Source organism: Daphnia pulicaria, chromosome 1 (assembly GCF_021234035.1).
Source record: "Daphnia pulicaria isolate SC F1-1A chromosome 1, SC_F0-13Bv2, whole genome shotgun sequence".
NCBI lineage: Eukaryota > Metazoa > Arthropoda > Branchiopoda > Diplostraca > Daphniidae > Daphnia > Daphnia pulicaria.
In genome coordinates, this window is record NC_060913.1 from 7,797,149 (window position 1) to 7,813,652 (window position 16,504).

The 16,504-nt window shown below is 41.3% G+C and overlaps 2 protein-coding genes across 2 annotated transcripts; both read right to left on the minus strand.

Moving 5' to 3' along the window:
- Positions 1–673: 673 nt before the first annotated feature.
- On the minus strand, positions 674–6,891 carry LOC124313427 (bumetanide-sensitive sodium-(potassium)-chloride cotransporter-like). Its single transcript, XM_046778352.1, has 15 exons — positions 6,341–6,891; positions 6,009–6,225; positions 4,151–4,642; positions 3,950–4,064; positions 3,752–3,891; positions 3,241–3,685; positions 2,899–3,156; positions 2,628–2,839; positions 2,324–2,565; positions 2,061–2,254; positions 1,821–2,001; positions 1,534–1,758; positions 1,311–1,471; positions 1,127–1,238; positions 674–1,058 (listed from the first exon to the last, which is right to left on the minus strand). Exons 1-15 carry the CDS (start codon positions 6,655–6,657, stop codon positions 923–925), a joined length of 3,447 nt encoding a protein of 1,148 aa, XP_046634308.1. The 5' UTR covers positions 6,658–6,891; the 3' UTR covers positions 674–922.
- Positions 6,892–9,398: 2,507 nt separating this feature from the next.
- LOC124313417 (bumetanide-sensitive sodium-(potassium)-chloride cotransporter-like) lies at positions 9,399–15,204 on the minus strand. The gene is made up of 25 exons (XM_046778340.1): positions 14,965–15,204; positions 14,740–14,886; positions 14,561–14,671; positions 14,224–14,484; positions 14,001–14,148; positions 13,843–13,938; positions 13,578–13,763; positions 13,487–13,500; positions 13,368–13,424; positions 13,177–13,294; positions 12,961–13,100; positions 12,792–12,897; positions 12,629–12,717; positions 12,321–12,558; positions 12,131–12,252; positions 11,610–11,745; positions 11,327–11,538; positions 11,015–11,256; positions 10,802–10,944; positions 10,610–10,739; positions 10,427–10,536; positions 10,222–10,336; positions 9,971–10,113; positions 9,798–9,894; positions 9,399–9,711 (listed from the first exon to the last, which is right to left on the minus strand). The coding sequence occupies exons 1-25, from the start codon at positions 15,142–15,144 to the stop codon at positions 9,576–9,578; spliced, it is 3,477 nt and encodes a 1,158-aa protein (XP_046634296.1). The 5' UTR covers positions 15,145–15,204; the 3' UTR covers positions 9,399–9,575.
- Between the last annotated feature and the right edge of the window lie 1,300 nt (positions 15,205–16,504).

A 16,504-nucleotide genomic window follows, 5' to 3' on the forward strand; every position in this document is an offset into this window, starting at 1 on the left:
AACTCATTCTCACTTTGGAAAATCCAACAAATCTAAAATCTGATTGATGTGTACGAACTAGTTTTGTCAGGTAGGTTCGTCATGAGGTTGTGAACTTGTGAATTGTGATGTAGGGAAACAATTCCTTAGATTTCTTCGACCATAAATTTGTAAACAAACCTAAGTTTGTACATGTATTGTTTTACTATAAATGCTAGCGAATTTTATTTTAAACGTTACGTATTAACGGCCGTGTACTACATACATTTTTGTAAAGCTATAAGCAGAGAAAAAGTCACATGGGACCAATTTGCCCCCTTTTTTAAAGCGTAAAAACTGAACTTATTCGTTTTTATCTTTGGGATTTTAGAGTTTAGACCGCAAGTGGGAAGTGGGAAAAAAACTAAACGCAGATCTGATAACAAATGTTGCACTATATAGCTAACAGCGTACAGATTTCAAAACTTTCTATAATTTTACACGGACAATTATGCGTGCGCTACTGCACGAGGCTATGTTTATTTTTTACTAGTAAGGTTTATCAGTTGGAGTAACTTCATTACTCTTTAATGCGAAAATAAAAATAGGTTACATGTAATTGTATACATAGAATAGTAAGAAACGAAGCTGCACTCTTTCTCGTTTCTAGCGTGAAATTGGTAATTAAAAGCTTAAAATATTCAAAGAAAAAAACAGCAATTAAAAGTTGTATTATGGGTAGTTTACACTAAATGAGAATGATATAATGTGAATGATAAATATGATATATCTGTTCGGATAAATATGAAAAAAATGCAATTCGTCCTAGTTCACCGACAAGAAGAATGCTAGATATATTATACCCTACCAAGAATTGCAGCTGCCTCTCGCTGTCTCGCATATATCCTTTCTGCTTATTTACTTGATAGACTCTTGAAGATTTTCCCAATGAATTTTTGATAATTTAAGAATAAAAAGTGAGGACGGATGCTTGGTTGCCACGGACGAGGAGGAAGGGTGGCATATTTGCCGTCAGTGTTTCCAGCCAGCTCATGTAGAGCGGGCCACTGACTGTTCCTTTCCGCGATATGGGCAGCGTCCTGTGTTTAAAAAATGCAAAACATTTCAATCTTCATTGTGCAATACTGAAGAAAAATGGAACACTTACATTACGACGAGATTTGCATTGGTTGAGTTCTCAAGCAGCAACTCCCTCAGTCTCATGAAGTTGAACGTTTTCGGCTTCTGAGCCATCAGTTCCGATTCTTTAATCACTGGGACTGTGGGATTGGATTCAGAAAATAGATTGGAATCAATTGAATACTAAATAGTTGACACCAATAATAACTCACCACTGGAATCTAGAATGCTCGGATCGTCGTCCTTGCGGACGAAATCGCGAGTCAGGGCGTCGAACCAGGACTTGGTTGGGGCGGAGGGTGGATATGTCATATCAGGAATGACAACCACATCCGAAACGGGTATGCGGAATTTACCCAACAAGAGTCTCATACTAAAAAACCATGTCAGAAATCTTAAAAAAAAGTAACTTTTTTAAATGCCGCCGTATAATACCTTTCCTGTTTGCTACGCTGTTCCTCGTTGGTATCGGCCAGACAGAAAACGCGCAATTTGGAGTTGGCCCAATTGGAACGCGTCGTCAAGATGTGGGGCAACAGCATAGAGAGGCCGCCGTCATCGTAGAGCCACCAAACGTCGATGGTGCCGCGCTTCTGTTTGACACGGAAGCGGCAAATGCTGTTTTGCACTTCGGCAGGCAATTCATTGCCTTGTGGATCCCTTTGAAATATTCAATAAGGTTATTTATTTTCATCGCGTTGAATCAATTAATTTCTGTATACCTGAACAAAACTCGAGACTTTTTCATATGCCTCTGCTCTGCGGAGGAACTGGAGACAGAGGTGATGTTGGTCACACTGCTTTCCATTGACGACAATTGAATTTTGTTCCGTCTGATTTTCCCACCTCGAGTTTCGTCCAGTGTAAATTCGGACAAGGAGCTGTTCACACTTCCGGAAATGGCTATAAGAACGTAATAGGGAAATAAAACACCATTTTTCCGAATCAGCAAATTGACTTACTGAATGGTGTCGCATTTGAGGAGGCAATGCTGCCTTCCATAGTATTTGTGTATTGCGGATTGTCGATTCCTTCCGACTTTAGTTTCCCAGTGCTGAAATCCTCCATGCTGTCGAAATCACCAATAATGCCAGTGTAATCGAGCCCTTCCTGAACGCGGAGCACCGCTACGGCGACGTGCATCTCCAGTGCAGTACTATAACATAAATTTCCAAATTTCAAATTATTGAAATGTTTCGAACAAAATGACAATCTTTAAACCGACTTGATGGCAGCGCAGTAATCGTCAATTTCGTTGTTTCGGTGAGTGCGCCATTCGCTTTGGTAGCCGAGTAGAAGAATGTTGGGCTTCATTTTACCAACTCCAGTGGCCTGCAACAAGGCTCCGACTCCGTTGGGGAATGAAATATTGTCCATCAATGAATAAAAAGATTTCGTCTTGTGAGCCCGGAGCCAGTGAGACGATTTGTTGATCCGCTGGGAACGTTGTTTGTGGCTCTGCCTCTCCTAAACAAGACGAATTTTTAGATAATTAAACACCAATTCAAGAAATAATGATGTGGTTATACCTTAACGATGTCGCCGCAAACCATCAAAGAATTATTCTTGCAGAGAAGGTAAGCAAAGTCGACGAGAGATGGTCGCATGTTTGGTAATCCGGTCATGACGAGAATTTGTGGCGTGTACGTTTTCACGTGTTCCTCAATGTTACTCAGCTGCTGAACAGTGATCAGCGCTGTTTTGTACACCTGCGCTTGTCCCGACGAACCCCAATTGACGTCTGAAGAATTCAGAAATTAGAATTTTAAAGGGCACCTATATGCAGCGTAAAATTGTTACCTGGTTTACGATACTTGACTATAAGAAACAGGGTCATAACCACGGTGGATGTCACCAGAGCTGTCGGCCAACTGCACAAGAACATGGCCGAAACAGAAAGTCCGCAACCTAATAAACTCAGCCATTTGTTGTAATAGCGGAAAGTAGGGCGCCAGCCGACCGGCTGGATCAGATCGATGTGAAAGGTGGAGAAGTTGACGAGAGCGTAAGATGCCAAATAACAATTTGTGATCAGAGGAGCAATAATGTTGAGCTGGGCTATATACAAGTCAACACACACGCAACACATTTTTTTTTAAAGAAAATTCTAAATCTAAAATATTATCACGTGTTCGATCTTACCGATGAGAACGCAAGCCAAAGCGATGAGGAAAGTCAGGATGTAAGCACGTAGGGGTTCTTGAGTCTTGCCGTAACCTTTAGCGAAATATTGCAAATGGGGAAAGAGTCGATCTTGACATAGAGCCTGGAAGACTTTCGGAGCCGAGACGAAGCAGGCCAGCGCCGAACTGAGGGTCGCGGCAAAACATCCCGCATAATTCAGGGGTCCGAAAGCCGAGACTAACGTCATTACTTGGAAACTGTTGTGCAATCCCCACTCGCAATCCTGCTCGGCGCAGATTTCGATGTAATCGTTGATTGTAGCCACTGTGTTGTTGTAGTTGGATGGGATTCCGGTGGCGTCGCGGAGTACAGTTGCTCCGGCAATGATGGCGAAAATGATGTAAGAAACGGATGTGACGGCAATAGCCAATAAAGTTCCTTTGGGGATTGCCACTGAGGGGTCCTGAGTTGAGAGACATAATGGCAAAATTTAGAGGGGATTTGAAATATGATCAAAGATTTGTTTTACCTTCAAATCACCGGAGATGTTGGCTCCGGCCAGGATTCCTGTGGCTGCCGGGAAGAAAATGGAGAAAACGGAGAAAAAATTTTGTTGGAATCCGTCGAAAACACGGTAGTCGGAATAAAAGTTGGATGTCAACAATTCGACTAAAACAAAAACAAATCAGCATATTTCATATTTCATCAAGCTCATTAATTGCCTTACAATCGTAACCGACGAATCCTTTGGAGAATTTGTCAATGTCAGACGGTCCCAAGAAGCTTCCCAGGATAAAGTTGGCCAACGCCACCATCAAAATGCCCATGAAAAGTAACTGAGCCTATATTGCGGACGACGGAAAGGTCAATCAAAAACAATTCCGCAACCGCAAATAACCAGAAAAAAAACTGTACGCTATGCACTTACCTTAGCTTCCCATTCCATTCCAATGCCGACGATCATTGCCAGGACAACCAGCGTGACGGATCCAACGATACGGATGTCATTTAGATCGCCATCAACAATTTGGACGCCCAGCTCTTCGAGCATGTCGTTGAGCGCCTCGCAAAAGCCGACCGTGTGAAGTGAGACGGCCACAGCGTTGGCCAATGCGAAAATGATGCCGATGGCCGCCCCGAATTCCGGACCAAGGGAGCGGGATATCATGTAATACGTGCCTCCTCCTTTAATTTGCCCGTTTGTACTGATGGCCGACATGGACAGAGCTGTTAGAGAAGTGACGGCCGTGGCCAGCAACACAATCAAAATGGCCTGGCCGATTCCGGCCTCGGCAACGACCCAAGACAGTCGAAGGAAAAGCATGACACCCCAAATGTTGAGCAAGCATCGGATGAACACGCCTTGGATCCAGCCGAATTTAAGACCACCAACCGCCGGCACTTGTCCGGAATTCCCACCCTAAATAAAAAAAAAGAAAAAAAAATTCATTCCAAAAGAAAATTTAATTAGAATTAAGATTAAATGAGCGCTTAAATATAATTGGTCTTGGCGAAATGAGTAAATGACCAACGGGGAAATACAATTTGACCACCGCCGATTTCAAATATTTAACACACGGTATATTTTGCCAACGGCTCAGCTGGGAAACATTTTAGTGGTTATATTTATACCGCTGCGTTTTAACTTTTGTGGATAATTTTATACGGCACGCGCTCAAGGTGCCACGCAAAGTAAAAAAATAAAATAATACCATGATGGAAAAGAACTTGTGTGTGAACATTCATTTGAAACGCATGAGAAAGTCGAGTGGCTCGCCATCGTGCCATTTCGGGTAATTATGGCATCTAAGCAGCTTTTTAACGGTAGATGATTTTAACCAGGTACCAATTTTCAGCGTGATTTTCTCAGTGTAATTGTTATTTTTACATTTCTCCGTCGCCGCCTTTATTATCGTTTCGGAACTTTAGACGCACGATAGTTATCTTGATTCTTATTTTAACAGATTTAATATATCCCTACACTTGATTATTGAAGGCGTTGTACTTGAAACGTGACTGTTGTTTGACCTTCACGTTTTATTGTACCTACATCATAAAAGCCATGTGTAGGCTAGTAAACGTAATTAAATTATGTGAGAAGGTCGTATGAGATCACCCAGCGAACCAAAAAAGATAATTAAACTGGGGCAAACGAATGGGTCGTTTACCCTCTATTTATTGCTACGACATTTACCATTTTAACGGAAATTGGGATAACGAAATACTACATCTATCCACTTATTCAAATAAAGTCTCTCTCTCTGTTATATGCTATCGTCCAGCACCAGGCTCAAATCTAAAAATATCTTGGCTATACATGGGAAGTCCCCAATAGTTAAGTTAAGTCGGCGATGATCACTGATCGAAATATAGTATGAAGAAAGCCTTGGTTCTCCATGGTTACCTTTCACGAGTCCTTGCTTGAATGGCTTTTGGCAATAAGAAAACTGAAAGTCTAAAAGGAAAAACCTTTCTGCGTTCTGTAATAGAATTTTCTCTTTCTAGGTGGACGACGTCCAATACGTTGGATTATTTGCCGATCTTGTGGTTAATGACCGACGTGAACTTGTCCTCGTTCTGAATTCGTAAATGACAAAATTGCGCAAAATTGTTCTAATAACTCGAAGGCTTTTTCTTCCCCCCGATTCTCAATTCAAAATAATAAGGTAAATTGCCTTTTTCTCAGAATTATCCATATTTTGAAACGGAATGGCCGAATGTGCAATTCTAATTCAATTGTCTTTTCGTTCATAAAAGAAATGAAGAATTGCCGAGAATTGCAATACCTTTTGAATGCCTTGTTGATGATCGGCACCGAGACGCAGCTCCTCGAGTGTGGCACGATTGGCCACAGAGTGCGCTTGATAGTTGTCCAACGATGGCAAAGTCTCGCGACTCAAATGATGTCGCAGGGGTCGATTGGTGCGGACGCTGTCGCGGAGATGAGCTTTCAAAGCATTTCCGTATCGGTTCTGGTCAAGGACGGCCGGTAGCAGACCAACTCTGTAATTAGATAATTGCGCAGCATTCCATCAATCATTGCTCCAACTGCAGGATACCAAACGAGACAGGGAACAACAAAAAAATGGGGCATGAAAAGTCAAACAAAAATATTAACCCTTTGGCGTGTTCACGAACGCTTGCGCTGCGTCCGTTGGCCGACGGACGAACAGGTTGAGACAAATTGATGTCGTCCATCGTGATGTAGGAGGAAGCGACGAATTCGGAACGGCTGCTGCCGTTGTTCGATTGCTGCTGGCCGTGATTGACCGACGCCCGGCGTCTCGGCACGTTATTGGCCACCATCATGTCCCTCGTGTCCAGACGCTGGATGCTGAAGCGAGAGACCCGCTGCGGATGCTGGCGACTATCTTCCTCACCGTGATTCGGCATGACATTGACACTCCCACCACTCAAGTGATGCTGATTCTCCATGATTTATTACTGGGAAAACGATTGGGATTAGTCCACGTTGGTAAATGTAATACGGTAGGCCTATAAAATGACAAGTTGGGAAAATCGTGTGTGGGTGATGTAGTAGGCAATAAGCACGCAGCAAAGTTCAGTTGATAACGTCGGCCAAGAAACGGGCCATCGTCTTGGACAGAAAATGGAGAAACATGTAACGAAGGGGATCACACGGCGGATAAAAGAGAATTGGACTCCATTCCTTTCACTTGCTGGCCTTTTTATTGGATTGCGAGTCCTTGGGAAACCTTCTGGTTCGGTGCGAGCGCACTTTGAGAAACACTCTCTCTATTACGTTATTATAAATCGTGTTGCTGCCTCTTAGTTTTTTTCTCTCGCATTTATCACCTAGCGACTTGAACCGGTTTTTTTTTTCTTTTATTCAAGTGGATGATGTACCAGTACGGTATTTGTTTTGTTGTGTGTCCACGCCTAGTACATCCCGTAATTGTTTTGCCCCGGTTCTAAGACGTGACATTTTTACCGTCATATTGTACATCCGGTGTTAGTTTGTTGTAATGCTGCCGGTTTCTGGAAGAGAAAGATGAGAACGTTTGATTTGTTTACATCCGCTCATGAGAATTGGCGTGATAAAAACAAAACAAATGTAATCAAAATCAAAACTATGCGGCGGAGAATGTGGAAAACAGATTTGCATGAGGATGATGACGTTCATGACCGATATGTTATCGCTGGCGTTGCGACCTTCAACATTCAAGCAACTAGTTCTTGTGTTCTTTCAACTTCACTTGACATTCACACACCGCCAATAAACGACTTGCGTTATTCTACCACTCTTGGTGTTCGAATATCAAATCTTTTGAAGTGTTTAGTTGCCCTTAGGAAAATCGGTTTACTGCAAACGAAATCGAATATAATCGGTCAATTCAATCGATGTAGGTTAATGTCTTTATTATGCCATGTTTTGTGACGGAAATTGACTTACTTAGAGGATAGCAAAAACCCTGAATGTAGGCATTAAAGAAGTTGTCAACAACTTGTCAAGAACAATTACATCGGTCGAAAAACCCAATAAGTTATTGGTTCATAGGCGAACTTGACCCACAATACCGTTCTTCTATCAATCTCTAACTCGTTTGCATACATGACTTGCAACGCATGGCTTGCCAACTTACACGTCTTTGAAAAAATAAAATAAAAGCAACTTGAGGTCGCACCCTAAAGAAACTACCAGCACGTTTTTCGTTTTTACAACTGCGTGGGGGTTTCGCAACTCCCTGAATATATTCTGTTATTAAAATGACCTTATCATAAAATTCGTGCTTATTGCTTCAGAATTTTAAACAACATGTCCGAGATTGAATACACTCTCAAAATTGCGGTTCACATTTCAAAACTATTCAGACGGCGGGATCTCCCCTATTTAATAACAGACCTCTCACATGTGTCTGCGTTCACCTAAATCGATTGGACTAATCCAGACAGACGGAATGTTGATGAACCTCATTGGAAAATATAGGCCTTCTTATGTGTGTGTCTGCTGATTTATTGGTAAATGCCTTGACCCAGTTTTTTAAATTCATCCCCCCCCCCTCTCCAACTCCACCCAACGTTGTCTGTTTATAAGATTTGAACGAAAAGAATCAAAGCCGATGAGTGATAGACAATTTAGGTTATCGGGCTTTGGGGCTCGTTTATTAGGACTATTTAGCATTTAGCCAAACTTCGCATCCTGCTACTATCCATAAAAAATACCCATGCCCTGATTATACTTTCAGTGTTTTGTACCTTAGCAACATAAGCTGCTGATGACCCGAAGTCTGACAGATTAGAAAGATCATTTGGTGTACGGGTGTGAAGTAAATTCCACAAGGAAGTAAAAAGGTACAACACACGTACCAGAATCATGAATTTATTAGAGTCGTGAAAATTTTAAAGCCGGACACGACAAACTCATCACATAATATAAACAACGGTTTGTTCAATACCAATGGTTTATTGCAGGTCTGATAACTATGCAGCCGCAGCTCTAAGAAACCGGTTCGCGCTGGATATTGGCCACATTACAAATTGTTTTGTCCAACCTACTGTACGACCCTGCAATTTCAATTTGGATATTGAAATTATTTAGGCATAAACTTTAGAAATCTGGAAAGCCAGCATTAACATTTTTTCGAAAGTATTACGCAAAATGCGCAAATCACTTGAACGAATCAAATCTTTCTGAGGAGAAAACACGGACTTTCACTTGGCACTTACGTGTCATGTCTGGAAACAGTTTGTCGGCTTCCAAGGCTAGTTTGTTCTCCTTCTTTCTGTTCTAAATACCCACATGAATAATAGATTGTCCGCGGAAAATTCGCTCAAGATGCAGAAAAAATAAAATAAAATAATCCGCCAACAACGCGCAACGAAAGATTAGGTTTTTTCCGGGTCTTATGGTCATATGGGTGAGTCTTTACACGGTCGAGGTTTATTACTTACACCCTGACCTAAACGATGAGCGAAAAACCAGTCCGTACCAGGTGGTTTTTCCAAGCGAAAACTGGATACCTTTGCCAGCTCGCCCCGAGGAAAGATTTTTCAAAAATTGCCCGCCGCCGCCGCTGCCGTCGCCCATAGGCCGAGAGTTTATTGGCGGCCTTGGTACCAAGATACGAGAAGAACTGTTTGTTATTCATCCAGCCCAGAAGCAACGGTGAGTATTTATATACTAGCTATATAGTAACCTTAGAGCGCATATACCGTTAGGACGAAGTTCGTTTATTTCTTTGTTAGTAGTGTGTGTATAATATTATCGCACGAAAAGAGACTGAAATAACTATAACAAGGTCACCGCAAACAACTGAATTAACATTAGAGACCGAAGCAACTGAACTGGATTGTTCCGGTTTTGCTTTATATGATGTTCGGCTGATTTGGTGTTAAGAATAGAAGGTCAGAACCGAAGATTGGTTGCCTCGGATCAGCAAGAAGGGCGGCATGTTGGCGGACAAGGCCTCCAGCCAAGCCATGTACAGTGGGGCGCCAACAGTTCCTTTACGGGGCATCGGCAGTGTCCTTTAATTTTAAAAACCAGTATTTGATATTCGATCTAAAGGGAATTCATTTACGTTTAAAAAAGCGCATTTGATCCAATAACTTACATGACTACCAAACTGGACGCCGAAGAATGTTCCATCAACATCTCTCTCAGCCTCAAATGGCGATCCGTCTTGGCACGTTGAGCGTTCATTTCAGTCACTGTATGGAAACCAGATTAAAAAGTTGAAATGCGCGATGACGATGATTTGAGCTTTACGTGTTGTGCATTGTATACCTGGAAGTTGGTCACGGCCATAAAAATCCCGGATGAGGCCGTCAAACCACGCTCTTGTCGATTCTTTGGGAGCTTGCTTGACGTCTTTGATGACGGTCAAATCCGAATAAGTGATTCGAAATTTAGCCAAAAGAGCAGCCATTCTGTTATACAAATTAGTGATAATCAAGGATAAAGTTTTTTCTTTTGAGTGTGGACTATTAGCGTTTCTTTTCTTTTTTTCTCGCCTATAATAGTATTTTGTTAATTACCCTTTACGCTCGTTCTCCAAATCGTCTTGTCCGGATGCGGTGCAAAACACGCGTAACCTACAGGAAGACCAGTTCAATCGGGTGTTGATGATGTGTGGAAGTAATAGAGTTAGTCCTAAATAATTAACAATGTTGGGAAATGAGATCGGACGAGGTAACATTGCTCTAGATATTTCGAGGACGGCCAGTTTAATACTCTATGTACCTCCGTCGTCATACAGCCACCAGACGTCAATGCAACTTCTGCGTTGTTTACGCCGGAAGGCTGTGATGCAACTGACAATATGCGTCGGGAGCTCTTTGCCATGTCGGTCCCTGTATTGGGTTGTTATCAGTACAAATGTTATTAACAATTAACTTCTGATTATTGGAACAAAATATGTTATACGTCAAAACTGGCTGATCAAATTTGGACGATCGCTTTCTCGTTCGTCTATCCTGCCGTTCTGCTGGAGACCGGCTGTCGTCATGCTCGGCAGCTGGAGATTCGGGCACTGAATCCATGCTAGTTGTGCTTGCTGCATTATTATAAAAGTATTATAGAAGAAAAAGTCAAATGCAATTTGAAAAGAAATTTTACTTGTTGATGATGAACGAATCAAGGACGAACCCAATGTATTTAGAATATAGTCTCTATCTTCTAAATCAGTAAACAGTGACGTGCAATCTAGACCCTCTGGCGTACGGAGAATGGCGACAGCTACTTGCAGATCAAATCCAGTGCTGTAATAAATTAATAAAAATGTAATAAGTATTACAAAAATTTGAGACTATTAGATCCAGTGTAACTGACTGTATAGCAGCAAAGTAGTGGTCCAGTGAGTGATTCTCGCAGACTTGCCAGTCATTTTTGTAACCGAGTAATAAAATGTTGGGCTTCATTTTGCCAACGCCTCCCACTTGAAGCAGAGCTGAGACTCCTTGTTGCAAGTTGACGTCGTTAATTAGCGAGCAAAATCCATTGATTCTGTGCTTCCACAAATATTCGTAAGCTTTTTTAATCGTTTGACTGCGCTCGTCGGATGAGCGGTGGCCCTAATTTGAATAAAAAGTTGAAGTATGATGTTCACTGTTAAAATACATAATAATTCCTATAGAAACTCACTTTTACGACATTAGCGCAGATGAGCAGTGAATTACTCTTGCAGATGAGATAAGCAAAGTCGACTAGAGCTGGACGGGTGGCAGGATGTCCGGTTAAGGCCAGAATTTGCGGTCGGTAGTTCTTAACGTGCTCTTCGACGTGAACCAACTGCTGTATGCTCGATAATGCCTCACTGTACGTTTGAGCCTGACTGGAAGATCCCCAGTTTACCTCTGCAAGTTGCAATATATTAAAAAAGATATTGAGTGTCATAAAATTTATTTCGTGCGCCATCAAAGTTTACCCGGATTTCTGTAGTGAACGACGAGATAAAAGAAGAGGACGATGGCGATAGTGATGAGGGCTACCGGCCAGCTAATCAAAAACATGCCGACGACGCATAAAGCAGCTGTGAGTAAGCTCAGCCACATGTTGTAATACTAAAATTTGAAAAAGCAAATAAAATAAAATTTTAATTCAATGTCAAAACATAAACGCGGATTGATTTTAAAAAAAGCTGATGTGTATATAAAATGCAATGCATAGTTCGCGCATAAAGATTGTTTCGTGACGCAAGCAACTTCGTAATCTGTTTTTTACTTCCCATTTCCAAATTAAGTAAACAGTCAATCTAATTGAAATTCGTTCAGCACGCCAGCTAACACAAACACACGCCATCTATACGAAATGGACAGAACACTCCCGCGCATACTGACACCAAATCAAAATCAACAATTAAAAAAAAGAAAACAACTAACAAACAAATAAAACGACAATTGCCCGCTACGCTATAGGATACTCGATTAGCTCAGAGGTTTCCTGTACCTTAAAGGTGGGTCGCCAGCCGATTGGTTTGACCAGACTGACGTGAAACGTCGAATAATTCATGAGGGCGAACGTGGCCAAGAAAAAATTGGAAATCAACAGAGCGATCACGTCCAAATGGGCTATGATGAAACAAACAACACCGTCAATCAAAACTTATATTACTCCGAATGAAGATATGAGGACTTACCGATCAAGACAAAGACGAGCGCTAGGATGAAAGTAAAAGCGTATGCTCTTATCGGTTCTTTAGCTTTACCATATCCTTTACCCAGAATTCCAACCAGCCAATAAGGGTAAAGCTTGTCGTCGGCAATGACTTTCAACAGTTTCGGACAGGAGACGTAACTTGCCAGTGCCGAGCTCAGGGTGGCAGCGAAGCAGCCGGCGTAATTCAACGGGCCAAAACCGGAAATTAACGTCATAGCCTAGAGGTACCACACAAAAACATAACTTTCATTAAATTAGAGGTTTGATTGATTTCAAAATTAGATTTACTTGATAGTCGTAATAAATTCCATAAGTACAGTTGTTGGAGACGCAGTCCAAATAAGTTCCGTTTCGCAAATCATCAATGCTTCCGGTTGCTTTTGACAAATCAAAGTTTACCAAATCTATACCGGAAAGAATGTTTTCACTTTTGGTAATTAAATATTTTTACCTGCTCTTTTCATAGTGGCTCCACAAATAATGGCGACAATGGCATAGGAAACGCTCGTGATGCAGATGGCAAGGATCGTACCCTTGGGTATGGCACTATTTGGATCCTGATAGGAAAAAATACATTTATCCCTTTGACAGATATAACAGAGAAACAAAAAAATAATTACCTTTAAATCGCCAGAAACATTAGCTCCGGCCAGGATTCCAATGCCTGCCGGAAAGTACACAGAAAAAACGGAGAAAAAATCTTGCATTTGTCCGTCGGTGACTGTGTAACCAGGGCTCCAGTTTTCTCGAATGAGATCCACTATAAACTCAAATCAAATATAGTATAATCATAAACAAGAATATTTTTTTAGGGGAAAGCTCAGTATAATTCCTACAGTCGTAGCCAAGGAATCCCCTAGCCTTTTCTTTTTCAGAACTGCCTGGGCCCATGATACTCCCGGCGGCAAAGTTGGCCAAGGCAACCATTAGAATAACCAACATCACTCCTTGTGTCTGAATCGCAAGTAAAAAGTGATTAACGATATTGTGGCTAATTTCCACGGTACGAATTAATGTAAATTATTACTTTCGCTTCGTACTTAGCTCCGAGCCCGCAAAGAGCGCAAACGGCGATCATCGTTATCTATGATTATTTATTCATTATAAAATATTATGAAACTTCTATGATTCTTTTTTTTAAATTACCGTTCCTATGATCCCTGTAAGAAACCAGTTTAGAGATTATAAGTGATTATAAGGGTAGCCTATATAAGCTCACAGTAAACGTAAAACTTACGAATGTCGTTGTCAGCACCGTCAACGATAACGGCCCCACCGTAGCTTCTCATCAAATCCTGAATCGACTGGCAGAAACCGACCACATTTAACGAGGCGTTGATTGCATTGGCGATAGCGAAGATAACTCCGATGGAACCGCCAAATTCTGGTCCTAAAACGCGACTCATTACGTAGTACGTTCCACCTAATAATTAAAATGTCATTAATAAATTCAGGTGGGAAAAAATGTTATGTAATATTTGTGTATTTTTTTAGCGTATTACCTCCTCCTATTTCGCCGTTGGTAGCGATAGCCGACATGGAAAGAGCCGTCATTAATGTGATGAAAGTAGAAATAGCTATGATGATCAATGTCTGCCCTGTTGTTTTTTTTACAAATCAATTTACTCTAATTATCAATTCACAATTAATTTAGACTTACAGATTCCTGAAAGGGCCACCACCCAAGAGATTCGGAGGAAAAGCATGACTCCCCAAATGCTCAACATGTTGCGGATGAGGACTCCCTCGATCCAGCCAAATTTGTCACCAACTGGCTCTTGGATATCGTTGGCATCAGGATTGGCAAGCTGTTGTTTTCAAAAAAGGAAGTTTATTTGAAAGCGTTCCCTGTATGCGTTATGTAATATCTTCTCGTCTTTTACGTTTGGCCTTCTTGTGATAGGTTCGTGCAGTTCATCCAACGTAGGTCGAGAGTGGGATCGCAGATTGAAGAAATTGCGGTAATTGGCGATGCGCGGGACCGTTTCCGTATTTGTCGACGTCGATCCCCTTCGACTTAAGTTCATGCTCATTCCCAGTCGCCTGAGACTGGACTGGATTCCACGTCCCAATCGAAAGCTGTTTTGCGAGTTTGTATCGATCAACGACATGCGACGTGACGGAGGACCATTTACGGAATGTTGCTGCATAAAGTCAGTTCATTCCCTTTCGTTTAATAACACGGTTGCTTTAATTCATTTAAAGTTAATAATGATTTACCTCCTCGGCTATTACAAATGCTTCGTTGTCCATTTCAACTCCGGACGGAACTGTAGCTAGATTCGGTGGGAGGATGGCGGATCTTCGTCTTTGTCTAGAAAACTCTATAGTCTAATAATTAATTCAATTAACATCAACAAATGTTCATATTGTGTAATAAATTGGGGATAATATTTCACCTCCTGTTGCTCTCCCGATTCTTTCAAGTCGTTCGATTCCTCGGATAACTCGAACGCGTCACTTCCCATTTCTACTCCGGATGGAACTGTTGGCAGATTTGGTGGAACGATGTTCGACTTTCTTCTGTTATTCGGAATCTCCAGCATCTAATACGATTTAACTTTGTCAAACTTATTTCACACTTAATTATTTAAACATTTTGGATTGTTTGTATTGTCAGTTACCTCATGTTGGACTGCAGATCCCTGATGATCGTTATTGTGAACGGCTTCAGTCGGGATAATTGTAAATGAAGCAAAGTTGCTGGGCCTGTGCACATTTCCCGGCGGAAGGCTTGAGGGCGGATCCACTTGTATACGAATACCACACCTGCTTTGATCACAATTTGTTTCATCTTCAGACATGGCTTAATCACTATACCAGTGCTTTTTGTCTTCAAGATGGTCGAACGAGTACCCAACTGAGAAACTATCAACTTTCTTTTTATAAGTTCGGAATTGGTGGAACTCCACCTTTCCTGATTCTCAAAAGCCGGTTTGGATGTTTCTCTCTTTGCCTCCATTGGTCACTACCTTTGTCCGGCACCGACGTGCTGTTCCTTAATCAAAATCATACGTCATCTTGTCGCCTCAATCGATGCCGAGAAACACCCTTTTCTTTTACTCTCTCGCGTTCCTCGTGAACCTTTGATTACATGTTTGAATATAAGCGCGTGTTACGACAAATAATATTTATAAGTTACAGGATGCTATAGTCTTACTACCCCACATCTTAAAAAAAAAAGAAGCCGGAGGGGAGTTATGCATTCTTATATAAAAAGCTAAACTATTAAAGGTCACACTGGATGGAGAAAAAATTGCAGGTTGACATAGCGACAAACACCGCAGAACCGGTACGTTCCGACTCAACATATTGTTTTATGTATTTGGGGTAGTCATGACGAATATTCACGACAATTTACTCGTGATTCTCTCCGCTACACTAAAGAATAAATTCGATCACATTTCCTGCTAGCTGGGGTAGTCGTCGACTGGTGCCGCTGATGAGCACTATTTATTCAGAATTTGGCCCGTGCAAGTGACCCACTTTTGAATGGGATTATACAGCCGATTTAGTCAAGTTTATGACCGCTCACACCCATAAAGGAAATAACATTGGATTTTCCCAATGCTCAAACGAAAGTATTAATGGTCTTGTTGGATTAGATTGATTTGTTTATGAAGAAATGAGATACTTTCTATATCAGACCTTTTATATAAAGATGTCATAATCTAGTTTAAGCTAGATTTTTGAAAGCCCTCTTATATACGGTAGTAGGTTATTTAAAAGCTAACAAAACTGGTTATTATCTAGTTGCAAGCTTTCAAAATACGTCAACTATGGCTAAATCAGAATGTTGTATGCATACATTTTCAAAAGTTCCAATGTCCTTTTGAAAATTGAAAGAATATTCGTTGGGAGTCTTACAAAATCGTAGAGGTAAATAACTCGACAGTCGACATTTTTGGTTTGATTTTGGAGGTATCAGCAGCCTTCGCCATAAAACTAATGCCACAACCGTAACATTACGAATAGTTTTTGAGTTGCGCTTATAAGAAAAACTGATTTCCCATTTTGGAACACGTCTTACGTAAAAGTCAAACGAGTGGAATGTGCGTTAAGACGCTTGCTGCTCACCGTTGTTGTTGCTTAGTTGTCAAGTCCGGTCCATGTCTGGAAAATATTTAGAATAAATAATCTTGAATCCATCACTTCTGGGCCAGC